This window comes from Lynx rufus, unplaced genomic scaffold, assembly GCF_022079265.1.
Source record: "Lynx rufus isolate CCGP_SWC_20201006 ecotype Redwood Valley unplaced genomic scaffold, mLynRuf1.p SCAF_3, whole genome shotgun sequence".
Taxonomy (NCBI): domain Eukaryota; kingdom Metazoa; phylum Chordata; class Mammalia; order Carnivora; family Felidae; genus Lynx; species Lynx rufus.
Window position 1 is genome coordinate 78,477,583 of NW_025814845.1, and position 19,083 is coordinate 78,496,665.

A 19,083-nucleotide genomic window follows, 5' to 3' on the forward strand; every position below is an offset into this window, starting at 1 on the left:
CAAAATCAAGCGTAAGGCACTCAACCAACTAAGCCACCCAGGGCCCCTCCATTTTTTTTTAATGACTATCACTAGAAGTTAAAAAAGGTGTTCCCCTTCTTTCTTCTCATCCATAATAAAGTATAATTTACCTACATTTTCTGTTGATGTGCAAAATAAATAAAATTAATAAAATTGAAAAAAGGCAAAAAAGAATGGAAATTGGAACAGGAAAAGAAAAAAGTCATTGATCATTTTACAGTATTCATTCATCTATTTTTTTAAATTTTATTTTCACTTCCAATATTGATCTATACACAGACTTTTTTTTAAATTTCACCAAGTAAAATTTGATATTGCTTACAGATTTTTGTTGACTTCCCATCACAAACATTTGTTATTGCCCCCCAAAGCACATTTTAACTAATAATAAAAAGATTAAACATTAAATCTATTGTTATATTGCCTCAAAAGATACATCTAAATTTTACATTGTTTGTGACTCATGCATATTGTGTTACTTTGTTAGGGCTGCAGGAACAAAGTACTACAAACTGACTGGCTTAAACAATAGAATACTGAGTCCTGGAGGCTTGAAGTTTGAGATAGTTTAAAGAGGTAATCTACACATGGAGTTCTCTCTGTGTGCATCCATAATGAGAGAAATTTTCTCCCTTTTACAGGTATGGAGTCATATTGGATTAGGGCACACCCAAATAATCTGTTTTAACTTGATCATCTATAGGTGTTCCATTTCCAAATAAAGTCACATTCACAGGTACTGGGAATGAGGACTTCAACATCTTTTTGAAGAACATAATTCAACCATACACATATGGAAGATTCTTTTTATCTGTACAAGTTACAACAAGTCCTAGTAAAATATGAACAATGAAGGTGGCCTAATATTTTTGACAACATTGCAGTAATATGTAGCCTAAACAAAAGGAGAAGAAAAAACACCTTACTTTGTTTCGCTGCATCTTTTATTTTATTGCCAATCTGGGATAGGCAGAATTAACATGTACTGACTATTTGACTATTACATGCAAAATATTTTGCTACGGGGGTGCCTAGGTGGCTCAACGGTTCAGTGTCTAACTCTTGATGTCAGCTCAGGTCTTGATCTCACAGCCCTGAGATTGAGCTTTGAGCCCAGGCTCTAGACTGCATGTGGAGCCTGCTTAAGATTCTCTCTCTCTCCCTCTCATTCTGACCCTCCCCCTTCTTCTCTCTCTTTCTCTAAAGAAAAAAAAAAATATTTTCCTATGCATTTTGGATGATATGAAGATATATAAGTTGAAGACTTTGAAGAGTTTCTATCGTATTTATAAGAAGATCAAAACATTAAGAATACAAAGACATTTAAGTCTACTTTCTGCAATTTAAGGAAAATGTTATACTAGTGTTCTTCCATTTTATACACATTTCTTCATTGCAGAATTGGGTTTGTACTCTGTGAGCTGGAAGTTATGAAAAGTCCTTGAATCTTGTAATTATATGAATTTATACCACTAACTGCATTGAGAATATAATAGAATAGGACTTATCAATTGTTAAAGAAAGTGTAAAGCATTTTTATTGCTGAATAAAACAATGATGTATTACACAAAATTTTCAAATGGTAGCTAACTTCCTTTCTAGGATCAGCAGTTTACATTTATTTGACATACATGGAAAGTTATCCTTAGGAATTAATTTCATAACTTTAATTGGGGATGAAGAGCTTTATACACAGGATTTGGGAAAGTACCGTTTCCTTTCCTAAAAATTTGTTCTGTGACCCCTTAGCAAACAGCCTGCAATACATTATCATTTTTACATAAGAACCAGAGTGATTAATGCTGTATTCAAATTGCTTGTCTCACTTTTTTTTTTATTTTTTAAACATTTTGTTTTTAATTAATCTCTACACCCAACGTGGGGCCTGAACTCACAACCGTGAGATCAAGAGTTGCACACTCCACAGAATAAGCCAGCCACGTGCCCTGCTTGTCTCACTATTGTTTCAGAAAAGAATAAGAATTAACATAAGTAAGAAACACTCTCTAAGAAGGTGGGTTTAAGTGTAATGTTCCACATAATCCTACAGATTACATAGATCCCAATTCACTTTTGAAGCAATTTACAAGATGAAGTTCAAAATGAGGCAATTTGTATTTTTAGAGCAGTGTCTTTCTTTTTATAGATCATTTTGCAACAAGATTTAAGACATATTTAGCCATGGGAAGAGAAGATAAGCTTTAGTAATGAATTTATGCCTCCCCTATGATGTTATCTACTAAGAATAATTTTAAATCCCACTTTAGATCTTTTATTATTTGACTGTAGAGAAAATTATATGTAGAGGCACTAAGGCAAACTGAAGGCAGTTCATCAACAAAATCTACATCATGTGAAGATAAAATCATAATCCTCAGAGTATATATCATTCTGGATATCTGAATTATCTATACAGCTGAGCTAGAAGTAACCCTTTAAATTCTATCAATGAAAATTTTTAATTATTTTTAAAATGTTTATTTATTTATTTTGAGAGAGAGACAGAGACAGAGAAGGAGAGAGAGAAAATCTCAAGCAAGCTCCACATTGTCAGTGCAGAGCCCAATGCAGGGCTCCATCCAACAAACCGTGAGATCATGACCTGAGCAGAAAGCAGGAGTCGGACACTCAACTAACTGAGTCACCCAGGTGCCCCCAAATTTTAATTATTTTTAATGGACACATTTCTTAAATTGGCTATGTGCTTCACTGTCATGTTAAGTAGAAGTTTAATGAAACTTTCTTGAGACCTTAGTCATCATTATATAATATTTCTTACTTAATGTGGCAAAATATGATTTTAGACGTAGATGTATAATGAGAAGACTTATAGTCCTGAAATGGCCCTGACCAAGACAAGGGTTCTGAATTTTCTTTTCTGATGTCGGTTTGTTTTTTAATTATCCGTTGCCTCATATAGAAGCTGCCTTGTGAAATATTAAAAGGTATCTCATGGATTGATGTCATCTTGTTCTATGTGCTATCTTACTGTTCAGAAAATTGTAATCCTTATTGTGTTAGTTAATATCACTCAGTTTTGTCTTTGAACATCACAGGCTCAAAACCATTTCCAAAAATTTTATATCCTTTCTTCTATGTTAAGTACCTTACTTTCAAAAAAGCATAGAGAAAACACTCCACATCTTTTCAAGAATTAGTTAAAAATTTTTGGATAAGTAGCTTACTATAAGTTTTACACACACACACACACACACACACACACGAGATAATTCTGCAGATGAGACTCCAAGATTTTCTTAGTGCTTGACATTTATTAGAATTCTAGGTATAAGTAATATTAGGAATCCTACATAAACAAATTTATGTTCAGTAGTTATGAGTGTGAGATTACAAATAAAAGCTTTGCTATCTTGAGTTTTATAGGTAAGACTCAGCTTTTAAAGTAAATATATATATGTATATATATATATATATATTTACTATAAAAGTAAATTATAGTTTTAAAATTTGTAGTTTAGAGTATATATAGTTTAAATAGTATATATATACATGTATATTATATATATAATTTCTAAATAGTCTCTGTTAAATATAATGTATAATTTATCTGTATAGATAAAATTTTAATTTATAAGTGTTTAGTATTAAATCTCATGAAAACTGTTTCATCCATTTCCTCCAAATTTAGGGATAACCATGGTAAGGCCTGATTTAAAATAATGAAAAATAGGGCATGTAAAATACATTTCCAGCAACCTTGGAGATAAAGAGGTAGATAATAATTTTGCAGAGCTGTTAAAAATGAGATACAGTGCTAGTTTTTTTTAAATAGCTGCTGACTGGAAGAAATATACTATATAGTATTAATTAATATACCAGAAAGCAAGAGAACAAATAATAACTTTAAAATCAGATATACAATTAGAAGTCACAAGGGAAGATCATTCAAATCATAGATCCCGTTTGCCATGTAGATACTCCTCACATGGAGAACTGTAGGCAGCATGCCGTAGTGTGAGTTAGAGCAGGGATTCATCCATGTTACCATGGTTAATGAAAAACCTAGGCAACATCTGGAAGAACTGACAGTGTAACAGTAACAGCACACATCTTGAGAGTGTGCACACGATGGGTTGTCCTGCTCATGAAATCTCTTTTGTAATAACATTTACTATCCTGAACATTAACACATTAAGCAAAGGTTAAATTGGATACTAACATTAAGAACAAGAGACGGTTTAAAAATACTTCTAAACAAAAAATTACAACCTCACAATGAGCTCTATAATTATCAAATAAGAGACAGTTACCTCAAGGAAAACTAATAGTAAGTGATAGTGATGGTTCAAGTGAAAGAGATGAAAACTAACTAAAGCAAATAAGAGAGTTATTGGATAAAATTACTAGAAACGATCAGTTGGTGGTAGGGGAAGTTTTTTCTAACTAGTTCCATTCTTCCAAATAGTTCTGGTCTAGAAAGTTTTTAAACAATTTTAGGATTACGGACATAAGAGTTGTTCTACTGAATAATTAATGCATTATCTTAAGAGTAGTGATTGGTGAACTCTGCTGCATTCTAAATACTCATCTTTGTATTCTTCTTTCATGAACAGATTTTCATATTATGTAATATATTCCAGAGGAATAATAATTAAGAGGAAGACAACAAAAATAATTCCATGAAGTATTATCTGAAAATAATACAAGTGAGGTTGTTGCAAAATATGTAATATATACTCCAAATGCTCTTGGTTATCTGAATCAATAAGATCTACTGTGACCAGAACTATAGTTTACATGGTTTGCACGACATATGAAAAGGTACTGGTGAAAAAAATACTATAGAGATGACAAAGACTTTGGGAATTATGTAGCTAGGGTTTAATTTCACCACATAAACACCTAGAGGGAAATACAGGTTGGAGGGCTTCATCCCAGAGTACAGACTATAGTAGCTGGGGAGTTGTTAGATACTGGGAAGTTATGGTATTTTACCAACTCATTTGGCAATTGTGAAGCAGTGGCTATGTTTGAAAACTACTGACCCAACACACCGACTGCTTTTACAGCCATAGAACAAAGATTATGTACTTTAGTTAGCGTTACATAGCTAGGACATGAGCTCAGAGTTTCCATCCACCATCATTTCTGTGCTCTTTTCTCAATTCAATTCATCCAGTCCAATGGGAGAGCAAATATTCATTGATCTTTGTTTTTCTGTTTTATTGTTCTAATCTGGAAAGATTGATCTTAAGTACATTAATGGAGACATTTTAGATGAAGTTTTCTTAAACCAGAATGCGTTGAAAGAGTCCAAGCGTGCTTGAATCCTTTGAAATTATGTTAAATTTAGGTTATTTTTATCAAAGATGTTTCCATAGCTTTTATCAAAATTCCAAAGGAGCTTATGCTACTCTCCCTCCCAAATTAAAAATCATTGATCTAATTCTTATCTCTCACTTGTTTTTCAAGACCATGTTAGAAGCAGCCCACTAACCCCCAAATTTTGGGACTTAATATTTAAGTTTACCCATCTTCCCCAAATATGTAGGCTGTTAAAGAGAAGTAAATGTATCACCACAATTTAATCAATTTTTCTTGATCTCCTATCTGTACATGAAATTCACACCAACTAAAGCATACACAAAGTAAGTCATTTTTTTGTGATTTTTATTCTCCACTTTTATAATTTCAGAGAACTGACGAGTAAGAAAATAAGTCAAGTGGATAACACACACATAATAACATCATGTACTTATTTTCAGCACACCTAGTATCTGGAAAATAATTGCATTCTCTGGTTAGAGAATGAGATTCTAAAGTTAAAAAGAAAGGGTTTTCAGATGTCTTTATAAAATACAGCATTGTATTTTATACGGAAGCACTAGTAATATATATTGAGAAAGAATGCAGTGAATATATATACCACTATTGTAATATGAAAATTTTGAGAAAAAAAATAGAGAATTAAATGTCTTGCAAGAACAGATTTTTCTATCTCTTGAGGTTAGAAGAGCAATTATGTTCCTTTGAGTAGCTGATGGAGGGCATCATCAAAATGGAATTACTTCTTTGTGAGAGAACTGTCAGCTTACCTTTATATTAATAGATAATACCTTTAGAATATATCTGTGGGGAAAGAAAAGCTGTTTCAGTAAGTGGTGTCTCTATTGTACTTCTCAACTGAAGCCAAAATATTCTTTCAGATTGCTCCTCTAGTTCATTACCTCAAATAAAAATGATAAAAAAATTCACAAAATACTTTTTTTTATAACCAGATTGACTAAGTATCATTTATATCAAGTAGTTCATAGTATGTGGTAGTCCTAGCTTTTAGATTGTCCTAATGACTCTGCAGGAGAGTTTAAGTAGTTAAAGTGTATATTCGATATATATTATACCTGCAGTTGTTTGGATATTACGTTATATTAATAGTGAATTTAACACAACTGAGAAAACAGGAAAGAAATGGCAACCAAATAAGCCATTCAAAATTTCAAAATATAATTTAATACACTAATTTTTTCATTGATTAATATTCTTGGATTAAGATATTTTATAATTAAACGATTACAAAATGTACTTGTAATACAGAAGAGACTATACCAGATTTCATCTCAGAAGAAATATCAATTCTTTCACTAAGTCTTACATACATGAGCCTCCACGCAACAAAAATATTTTATGTTCATTTCCATGATGACCAAGAACAGTGAACAGAATGTGGCTTGGTTGATCTAGGGTAAACCTGTGAAGTTCAGAACTTTGTTCTGGTGACATCACTCCTGCTATTTAACATTCAGATGGCAATTCTTTCCCCACTTTCAATCATCTAACACACTTCTGTTATCTAGCTTGTTCCCCTTCATCCAAACCTGAGTGGAGCTGATAGAAGCTCTTTGCATATGGTAACTCACTCATTTCTCTTTAGTGTTAGTGTACTAGTTCAGCCAAGCATTAAGTTTCTCTATAATTGTGAAATAAAACTGTTTTTTCCTGAAAGTTAATTAAAGAAGGGAGCCTCCAAATGACACTATACTGATTGAAATGCAGAATAATTCTGAATGGAAATATAATGTCATGTTTTGAGGTTGTCTGGTGGGAATGATAGGCGTATATAAACAGAAAAGATAGACTGTCTTTTGTTTCTCTGTAATGGTAATGTTGAACAAGGAGCTGGTCTGATTTTATCTTCTGGAGGTTTACGTCATAAAAGGTTTGGGATGTGGGTGGGCATATCTGGGATACTAAAATATTTTTGAAGTACTTATTTTTGTGTGACACCATGTAAATATAAATAGTTTGTAATATCACAATAATAATCTTCAAAGAAATAGATTTGCAAGTAAGTTTAATAGGGAAATACATTTCCTTAAAAAATAATATGAACTTTTTAGTAGGATATTGAATAAATGTGTCGATATATGATATCTAATATATCTTTTCAGTTATAAATATTCATAAAAGATATAGGATTTCTGGAATTGTTTTAGAGGTAAAAGGGACAGAAGGCAAACTATAGTAAAGGAAGAGTTTTCAGATATGGCAGAGTAACTTGTTCTCAGAACAAGTCTCTTAGAAAAATTAGAGAATTTACTTCTGTTTCTTTATATAAGAGAATGGAGAGCTACACAGACAACCTCAGGTCTTGTAAGGCTCAGAAACCTGGTGAGAAGGGTGAGCAGGGAATAGCATTGGAGGACATTCCCTCACATTCCCTTGGAGGAATTTAGTTTTTAGGCAGCACAGAAGACAACCACAAACTGGATAGAGATCTAAACTGAGGGGCGCCTGGGCGGCTCAGTCGGTTGGGCGTCCGACTTCGGCTCAGGTCATGATCTCGCACTCTGTGAGTTCAAGCCCCATGTTGGGCTCTGTGCTGACAACTCAGAACCTGGAGCCTGTTTCAGATTCGGTGTATCCCTTTCTCTCTGCCCCTCCCTTGCTCACACTCTGTCTCTCTCTCAAAAATAAAATAAAAACATTAAAATAAATTTTTTAAAGAAATCTAAGCTGAGATTTTTGTCTTTCTTAGGTTCTATAGAAACGAGGTGGGGGCAGGAAAACCTAGGGACATTAGAAATAATCTTTTAAAATGCATAAGGAAAATTTGAAAAAGCAGCCAGATAAATAAAAGGCACATTATTTTCAAAGGGAAAACATTTCATCAGAAACCATAGAAGGCCTTATACAATGCAATGACATTTTTAAAGTGCCAAAAGAATGTATGTGTGAACCTCTAATTCTTCAGCCAGTAAAAGTATTCTCCAAAAATGAGGATGAAATAAAAATGTTTCCAAACAAACAAAAAAGGAGAGAACTCATCAACAGTAAACGTGCATGAACACACATATGAAAAGAAATTCATTAGAAAGAATAATGATCCCAAAAAGGAGCACAGAAATGCAAGAAGGAAGAAAGAGCAATGGAACAGATAAGTATATGGGTAAATCTAAATAAATATGATCTGAGAAATGACAATAACAACCTCTTATGGGCTCAAAAAACTAGATCTAGAATTGAAAATTATGACATTGTGGCACAAAAGTCAAGGCAATAGTTTCAAATGACATGAAATAGCTTTCATATCTTTGCATTTTAAAGAAGTACTAATTTAAAGAAGTATTAATAACTAATGATGACAATGAGTAGTTAATGGGCTATTGCTCCCTGTCATAACAAAATGTGTAATAGAAGTGAAAGTATAATGTGTGAAATGGAATTGAAAATAAAACATTATTGTAGACATTGTTTTCCAATATATTTGCTGACGAAATCACTACTCCAAAATATGGATATCCTAGACTAGCACTGTCCAATAGAAATATAATATGAGCCTATGACCATATTAAAATGTAAAAATAAACAGATGAAAATAATCATAATGGTATATTTTATTTAACCCAGTATACCTGAAATACCTGTATTAAATGTATTACATTTTAAAAAATATTATTAATCAGATATTTTATACCCTTTTTTTTTTGTCAAACTAAGTCTTCAAAATCTGGTGTGCCTTTTAGACTTAAAGCATATATCAATTTGAAACAGCCATATTATAAATGCTCAGTAGTCACATGTGACTAGTGGCTAACATTATGCACGGCAGAAGTCTAGGCTGAAAGAATAGACTCTGATGGCATCTAGATAAATTTGATCTACTGCTCCAACAAGTAGTCTAACAATATATCAGATATTAAACTCTACACTTTATTATTTTAATAAGTACTTTTTTGTTTATAATTCCTTAGAAATTAATATAATCTCAGTACATTCCTGAAATACAATGGCATTTTGTGGTGTGGATACTGAAATAAAAAGCAGTCTTTGTCTGGAATATAATAACATCAAATTATTCAAGCCCAGGCCTACTTTACACACACACACGCACACACACACATGCAAACACTGAAAAGTCTAAACCACTGTTGGTCATTACCATACACTCTGTGTTTAACCCATATCTATTAACTATTTACATAAGAATATTCTTAGTCCAAGCTTGCTTGATTATACTATTTGTTTGAAAAAGCCAAAATGTTTCACCGAGCTGTGATCTCACAATAAGTGAGTAGAACATGGCATTATTTTTTAGATTCCTTTGTTTTAAAAGATAGGTTAATTTAACAAAGGCTGTCAACTTCACCTTATTAAGGTAACTCTTCTACCTTAGCATTAAAGACAAATGAAGAGTAGACTTCTAAAAAGGAAAATATAATTTCTATTTTTGACCAGTCAACATTTACTTCTAGCAGCATACAGAGTGGCCCCTACTAAATATGTTAATTATTCTCTGTAGTTATAAACATAACCAATCTCTAGAACAGGGATACAAATGCATTGCTTTGAAGATAAAAAAAAAATATTTGTCTCAGAGATTCCATATGACAGTTAACTTATGGATTGTAAAAATGTGGCAACCCTATGATTCAGTGAGAACCAGCACACTTACCATTTAGAAGATTTTACTTTGCTTCCTGAGCGTTTTTGTTTGGCTTTTTGTCCTGTAGTAAAAGTGTTTTCTCTCTTGATCAGGGAAGGATTTGGTAGAGTGACATTGAATGTCCTCTTCAGAACAGAATGTCTTAAAAATGGACTGAGCTACAGATATTCAAACAAAAGAATAGCGTATTTTAATTATATCATTTATAAACTTTGAAAAATTATTTTTATAACTCTATAAGGAACTCATTAATGTAAATAACTTATAATTTATCAATACCACTCATTAATATCATACACATTTAGATTCCTAAGGTTAATATCTATAAATGTGCCTTAAAGTAAAAAATAATTACCAGTCATCAGGTTAACTAAAGCATATTTAATAGTTTTGCCAAAGGGTATACATATTTGAGAGAGACAAATATCTTTTGTGAAACTTTGAACATGTTTTTAAAATAAATATATAGCTTTTTGTATATATTAATATCAAATAATCTTTATTCCCAAAATAAATTTTGCTACCAATGAAGGTAGATATTGACTTTTCAGATGTTCCTTCTCTTAACATTTATCATTTCAACAAATAGTGATTAAATATATATAACCTGCCCAAAATTATATTTGGTACTATGAACATGCAGTAATGGGATAAAGTCCATTTACATTCACCATTCACTTACCAATGAAAACATTGAGAAGGCAAAAATCTAAAAATCAAAAAAAAAAATCAAGAAATAGTGTCTGATTTTCATTTGTTGTAAGGGGTGTCTACTAAATCACTTGCAAAAAGATCACTAAAAACAAAATTATAGAATATTCATTCAACTCATATTCATTGAGGTGCTTCCTATAAAGTAGGTACCAGTCCTAACATAGTGCTATTGACACTTAACTTTTGTTTGTTCTCATGCCCCTCTCTCCAAGAACACAGTACAAAAGGATACATAAAGAAATTGGGAATTGAGATGAGTAGTTAAGTACGAATTGTTGAGAATACTGCATTCTCAGATTTATAATTTTCATTGTCTGCATGTGATAGGATGAGAGTTACAAGTTTAGAGTCAGCTTCATGTAGAAGGATAATTAATAGAACTCAGTGCATTTTTGAACTTGGACACTTCAAATGTCTGTGACCTTTGGAAGGTTATTCCCCTTCTCTGAACTTCAGTTTCCTCATTTTCAAATGGAGTTAATGTCATCTACCCAATACCTACTTTCTGGGTATATTAACTGAATTAAAGTATGTAAAGTAATCTTTGTTCTAGAGAAGCAATACACTTAGTGGTTAAAAGCATGGGCTTTTGGTTGTAACCCTATCCTTGCTATCTGCTTTCTGTGTGTCCTTAAGTAACTTAACCATTCTCCCTGTGCTTTGTTTTGCACATTTAAAAAACAAAGATGATAAAATAGTAACTATTTTGGAGTATTGTTTTGAGAATTAAATTAGTTAATATGGTTTAAATGTGTCAAGCCTGCCATACTAAAACATCATGTATGTTTCAAGTATTATTATTATCATTATCTTGTATAGTGTCTCCCCAAAAGTAAATATTTAAAGCAAGTTACATAAAAATAAATTTTCATTCTTATAGCTAAAGAATTGTGAAATTAGCACTCAGTCTAGTACTGGTCTGAAAAAACACTGAAAATTCACTGGGATATATTATTCCAGCAGGACAAAATTAAAAGGAAGATCATTTTCATGATCAGAAAACAGAGAACAGAGTCTGGCAATCCCCACACCTTGTTGTCAGAAAATATAAATTTTTCATAGATATCCTCTTTTAAATGCATTGGTAAACAGAAATATATTTATACATTTCCAATAAATATAAAGCAGCATACGGAAAATAACATTAATTTGAATAATAACATAAGGGAAAAGTGCTAGTATTTATTTATAACATAAAACAATAAATACATTTCAGGAAAAATGTAATAAAATTAGAACTAAATAAAGCTGAGTTTATTTTTTTAATTTTTTTAATTTAAATACTTTTTAAAACGTTTATTTATTTTTGAGACAGAGAGAGACAGGGCATGAGCAGGGGAAGGTCAGAGAGAGAGAGAGGGAGACACAGAATCGGAAACAGGCTGCAGGCTCTGAGCTGTCAGCACAGAGCCCGATGCGGGGCTTGAACTCACGAACCGCGAGATCATGACCTGAGCCGAAGTTGGACGCTCAACCGACTGAGCCACCCAGGCACCCCTAAATAAAGCTGAGTTTAAATGTTAATCATTGTGTATATAAACCACAATTTCTTTATCCATTCATCAGTTGATGGACATTTAGGCTCTTTCCATAATTTGGCTATTGTTGAGAGTGCTGCTATGAACATTGGGGTACAAGTGCCCCTATGCATCAGTACTCCTGTATCCCTTGGGTAGATTCCTAGCAGTGCTATTGCTGGGTCATAGGGTAGGTCTATTTTTAATTTTCTGAGGAACCTCCACACTGCTTTCCAGAGTGGCTGCACCAATTTGCATTCCCACCAACAGTGCAAGAGGGTTCCCGTTTCTCCACATCCCCTCCAGCATCTATAGTCTCCTGATTTGTTCATTTTGGCCACTCTGACTGGCGTGAGGTGATACCTGAGTGTGGGCACCTTTTGGGATGAGCACTGGGTGTTGTATGGAAACCAATTTGTCAATAAACTTCATAAAAAAAAAAAATAAAAAAAAAAATAAAAAAAAAATAAATACACTTTAAGAAAAAGAAAAAAAAATGTCAATCATTCCAAAATTTTAAAAGAGCATTTTAAAATAACTAGTAAATTAAAAAAAATATAAATATTTTAGAAAATAATACAAAAGAATAACATCAACATTCACAGAATTACAGTCATAATCCAAATGTTTCATAATTTAAAAAAGGAAAACTGGGGAAATTCCACTTATTCCTCCTTTCATTCATTCCACAAGTGAATATCAAGTGGCTACAACATGCCAGGCACTGTACTAGGGTCTAATGATAAAACTGCCAACAAACAAGACAAAATTCCAGGCCTTGTGAAATCTACTGCCAATAATCGAATGATCGAATATATAAATGTAAAATCAAACAGTGATAAGAACTCTCAAGGAAAGCTACCCAGAAAGAAATAGGAAGACCTGACTAAGTAAAGGCAATCAGAGGCTTCATTAAGGGAGTGATGGAATGGAAATCTGAAGGAAGGACAGACCCTAGTTAGGCTACGATGAAGAGGAAGATGGAGTGAGGTAGTCCAGGTTCAGAGACCAACATAAGCAAAGACCTATTGCACATTCTAGACACTGAAAGAAGACTAATGGGCCTTGAGTGGCATAGAGGAAGGGAGGCATCATGTAAGGTGATGATGTAGAGGTAAGTAGGCCATGTTAAGAATTTTAGTCTTTGTGCTAAAAGTGATGAGAGACCATTGAAGCCTCCTAAAAAGAGGATGAGAGATGATTTTCAGATTTGTTTTTTGGAAAAGTTATTCATTAATATATTTTGCATTAATGTTTTTATTGTACAGATACTGAGTATCATATGTATACTTATCTAATTATTGAAATGATTTTGTATTACTAATTCCAATGGGAATTATTTATTTTTGTTTGTTTTTTTAAATAAGAATTACTCAGCAAGAGGCTTTCAGATTAAATTACCTTCCAGAAGCAGGGAAGACTCTACAAACCTGCTCCTCAGAGAAGAATGGGTTATAGATGAAAATGACAAGGTTTTGTACAAATAGACTATTGAGAGATTATGGCACAAGAGAAGGATCCAGGGTCAAGCCACTAAGAACTCTAAAATTCATTGCCATGTATGGGGAAGGAGCCTATAAAAGATAGAGAAATGGAGCAGGTGGAGAGATTGGAGTAGTTATCAGTCAGGGAAGCCAAGAGAAGAGTGCACAAGAGAATGTACTGAGATTTCAACCCTGCTGAGAAGTCTAATAATAAGTAGACTGACAGGGGCGCCTGGATACAGTCGGTTGGGCGTCCAACTTCAGCTCAGGTCATGATCTCACAATTTGTGAGTTTGAGCCCCGTGTTGGGCTCTGTGTTGGTAGCTCAGAGCCTGGAGCCTATTTCGGATTCTATGTCTCCTGCTCTCTCTGCCCCTCCCCGCTCACGCTCTCTCTCTCTCTCTCTCAAAAATAAACACTAAAAATGTTTTAAATAAAACTGACAAATGTTCTTCATATTGAGAGAAAAGAAGCACATTGATTAACTTAGTTGAGGTAAACTAAAGTGGTTATAAGCTAGATTGGAGGAAATTGAGATGAGGGAAGGAAGTACAGCATTAAGGAGAAATTTTTTTTTAAGAGATAGCTTCAAAAATAGAAAAGAGAAAGAAATAGCTAAAGGTAAATGAAGGTTCTGGAAATATTGGTATATACATATATATATGTATATATATATATATATATATATATATATATATATATATATAGCAGAAGAGATTTGAAAGTATTTAAGAGACAATGGAAATCATCCCATAATTGAGAGTGAGAGGGGATAACGGACGGTGAAATGTTCCAGAAAATACAGCAGCAATAAAATCCATAGCTTAAGATACGTAGAGGAAAAAAAAAGTTAGAGAGGGAGGGAGCCAAATCATAACAGACTCTTAAAAACTGAGAATAAACTGAGGGTTGATGGGGGGGTGGGAGGGAGGGGAGGGTGGGTAATGGGTACTGAGGAAGGCACCTGCTGGAATGAGCACTGGGTGTTGTATGGAAACCAATTTGACAATAAATTTCATATTAAAAAAAAAAGATACATGGAGGTATTGGTATTAGAAGGAAAAAAGGAGTGATCTTCTATTGTAATAGTTGAAAAGGATTAAAAGATAAATCCAGATGCATATAAATTTATAAATTATATAAAATGTAATTGAGGGAAATTCCATCTGATATCTTTTTGTTTGTTTTTCTCTATAAGTGGCTTCAAATGTTCCTCTTACTCATATTCTCATGGAAATGACTAAGGAAATATACGATTACAGAAAATCATGTGTTAGTGTTGAAAAACAGGGATAGGACATTTATCTGATGAAAGAATTACTGATAGATATCATAGTGATAGGAATGGACTGAATGGGGCTTTAGAGGGCTGCTGATTTAAGCCTCCTATCTCCCATCTTCAGCCAAGTTCCAAGAAAAAAATACTGACTTCCAGCATTTTGTCATTCTTGATCTAGAAATGAGGAAGTAGTATGGTATCATTGGGAATGAAATACTGGAATCAGTAGTTTTGAAAGGCCCCAAGTTTCAATCCTGGCACAGTACATAGAACAAACTTAGAAATGAGCATGGCCAATTTTATTTCTGACTTTAGAAGTCAGACAAAAGCCAAGATTCCACTATGCCTGCATTTGGGAAGTAGAAGTAGAGTAGAGGTATCAAGCTTTATCTATAGCAGACGAAATAACTGAAACTCTTCCCATGGCTATTCACCCCACTAGTTCTTTCTATACCTTTCCCCAAAGGTTTCTGGACCCCAAAATTGAAGGTCCACCTAAAAAATATTTAGAGAGGTGGTATAGCACCAGATATTATAAAATAATATAAATCTATATATTTAAAACAATGTGGCTCAAGCCCAAAAACAGGTGGTAAATTCAGCGGAAAAGTAGCTTGCTAGGCTTAAAATAAACATAGGCATTTAGCATATGGCAAAATTGGCATTTCAAGTCAACAGGAAAAGGATGCACTCAAGGGTTATTGGTACTGGAATAATTAGATTTGTAAAAATAAAATGAGTATCAAAAATATGAATATATGAAATATATCTTCACATTATGGGCTCATGCAAATTTAAATGTTTAAATGTTGTTTTAAAAGTAGAGAATTAGAATAAACAGAAGAAAAGACAAGTTATATCAGGCCTAGGATTTTATTTTTAGGAAATTATTCTTATTCTTCATAAATTGGTACCTGAGATGATTTTTTATTGTGTTGTTTTATATGAGAATGCTAAAAACTCTTCAGATTTCTAGAAAGAACTTCTGATAATGTTTTGTAAATTAATTTCAATATAAGAAAAAAAATAGAATGCTGCCATGGTCGTTTATATAAAGTTAAATATATGATTCTAAAACATGGCTACTGTTCACTATCAAAAAATATGTGCACGATCCAACATCAAGAGTTCCCATAGAGCTACAATAATCAAGATAATGTGATATTGGTGAAAGAACAGATAAAGAGATAGATGGAACAAAATAAAGAGCCCAGAAAACAATCCACACAAATATAGTCAACTGATCTTTGACAAAGGAGCAAGGACAATACAATGGAGAAAAGATTGCCGTTTCAACAAATGGTGCTGGAACAAGTGGATATCCAAGTGCTCAAAAATAAATCTAAACACAGACTTTACACCCTTCACAAAAAATTAACTAAAAATGGATCATAGACCTAAAGGTAAAATGCAAAAATACAAAATTCCTAGAGGATAACATAGGAAAAAAATCTAGGTGACATTGAGTTTGGCAGTAACTGTTTAGATACAACACCAAAAGCATGACCCATGAAAGAAATACTTGATAAGCAAGACTGTATTAAAATTAAAAAACAAAAAACAACAAAATAAACAAACAAAAAAACCCTTCTGCTCTGTCAAAGATGCTGTCAAGAAAATGAGAAGACAAACCACAGATTGGGAGGAAATATTTGCAAAAGACATATATGATAAAGAACTATTATCTAAAACATACAAAGAGCTCTTGAGTCTGAACGTTCTGATTTAAAAATGGGCAAAAGATCTGAACAGACATCTCAGCAAATAAGATGTACAGATGGTATATAAGCTTGTGAAAGATGTTCAACACCATTTGTCATTAGGGAATTGTAAATTAAAACAAGATGTCATTACATACCTATTCAGATGGCCAAAATTCAAAATACTGATGTCACCAAATGTTGGTAAGGATGTGGTGCAACTGGAACTCACTCATTGTTGGTCAGAATGTAAAATGGTGTAGCCGCCTTGGGAGAGAGTTTGGTGGTTTTGTACAAAACTAAACATATTCTTACCATACAGTCTACACTTTCTGGTATTTGCCCAAATGAGTTGAAAACTTATGTCTACAAAAGACCTGCACACAGATGTTTAGAGCAGCTTGGTACATAATTGTCAAACCTTGGAGAAAACAAAAATACCTTCAGTAGGTGAATGAATAAATAAACTAGTACATCTAGCAATGGGATATTATTTGGTGCCAAAAAGAATGAACTAACAAGCCATGAAAAGCCATGAAGGAACCTTAGATGCATACTAGCTGACAGAAGTCGAGCTTAAAAGACTGCGTAATGTGTGACTACAACTGTATGAGATTCTGAAAAACAAAACTATGGAGACAGTAACTAGATAACTGGTTGCCAGGAGTTAGTGGGAAGTACGGATGAATAAGTAGAACACAAAGGAATTTTTAGAGCAGTGAAACCATTCTGTGTGATACTGTAATGGTAAATACATGTCATTAACATTTGTCCAAACCCATAGAATTTACAGCATCAAAAGTGAACCGTAATGTGACCTATGAAATTTGGGTGATAATGATGTGTCAGTATAGGTTCACTAATTGTAATAAATGTATCCTGTGCTGCAGGATGTTGATAGTGAGGGAGGCTGCGCTGGGGCAGGGAGTATATGGGGGCTCTCTGCATTTTCCACTTGATTTTGCTATGAACAGAACACTACTCTAAAAAAGTCTATTAAAATATGTGGAGTGATTCCAAAATTCATCTGAAAGAGTAGACAAAAAAGAATAGATTGGTAAATTATTAATAACAATAATAAGCTTGCCTGTTACAAATTAAATAATTCAAATAGCCATAATGATTAAATTAGAGATATACTGGTATGCTGTTTGACAAATGTTTGGATGGAAACTTTTTATTAAACTCAAATGTTGCCATGTCTTATATGTTTCCATTCTAAATTCTAAGTTACCAAACATTTGTACATGCAATTTCATTTCATCTCTTTAATATACATTAAATAAAAAATAAGACATTTATGGTAAATTGTTCAAGAATGGATCTATACATTATTATCGCTGAGGATGGTATGAACATAAAATAAATGGTTAAAAATCACTAATACTGCAAATAATTTGCAGAAGGAGAATGATAAACAAGTACATGAAGAGAGACAAATTAGGTCTGGAAAAGACTAAAAAGCTGGACTCTAAATTAAACATTAAATCTTAAACTGTGACATTTGAGAAATGGGGTGATGTTAACAGGAATCTAGAGAGACACAAAATTTAATGGCTCAAATAACCACGTTGAAGAGGTGACAATGATCAAAGAGCTAAACTTCTGCAGTCATTACACTGTTGGGTGAAAGAATGAAGCACGTAATCATATGTTCTTAACTGTGCATAACATCTTCTAATTAACAACTTGCTTTCTTTTGAATCCTATGCAAGCAGAAGTAAGAAGATTGCCATCCTTGCTATATAGAAACGAAAACAGTTATTTAGTATTCCAAGCATTTTCCACCTAAAGATAGAATGAATATGAGATGGCTCTTAAGTGTATTTGATCTGCATTGAAACCATGTTCAGATCGTGGCTTTCAGAATACAAAAATATCTGAAACTACTCCTCTGCAACAGAGTCACCTAATGTCCACTTAGACTTTTATATTCTGTGTTGTATGGTTTGCAAAGCTGATTTAAAATTAATCTGAACTAAAGAACAATTTATATATGCCATTTCCTTGGAATTATGATGAATGTGTTTGAAATTTGAATTACAATTGAGATAAAGTCAATACAATGTTAAAAGCTGTGTTTTCTTTCTCAAACTCATAATGAAATAAAAGTTAAAATGGCTCTATTCTAATTTGTCATGTCCATAGTTTTCATGAAATTATAAATAATATGGTATCTATTCATTATGTAAAGTAAAACACATTTCTTAGGACATTTTAGTCACAAAGAGTCATTAGGGTATATTTATTCTTATGTTTGGTAGGATAGCAACTGTTGTATTTTTCTGGGGTGCTTAATGTCTTTCCAAGCCACAGTGGGATATTAAAAACACAAAATGCATTACATCGTTTCCTGCCAGAGGGTGATGAGATGACAATGACCTGATAACTTTTGTAATAGTGATTAGAGGTATGCATTTAGAATAAAGAATAAGCAAGTATTGAGACTAAGTCTACTGAATCA

General features: G+C 32.9%; 1 protein-coding gene across 1 annotated transcript in view; it reads right to left on the bottom strand.

Annotated features, from left to right (window-relative positions):
• STPG2 (sperm tail PG-rich repeat containing 2) overlaps positions 1-19,083 on the bottom strand; it is a 640,262-nt gene that overhangs the window by 68,228 nt on the left and 552,951 nt on the right. Inside the window, exon 13 of the mRNA XM_047091542.1 lies at positions 9,935-10,083. Coding sequence (XP_046947498.1) covers positions 9,935-10,083 — 149 coding nt within the window. The remainder of the gene's footprint in view (positions 1-9,934; positions 10,084-19,083) is intronic.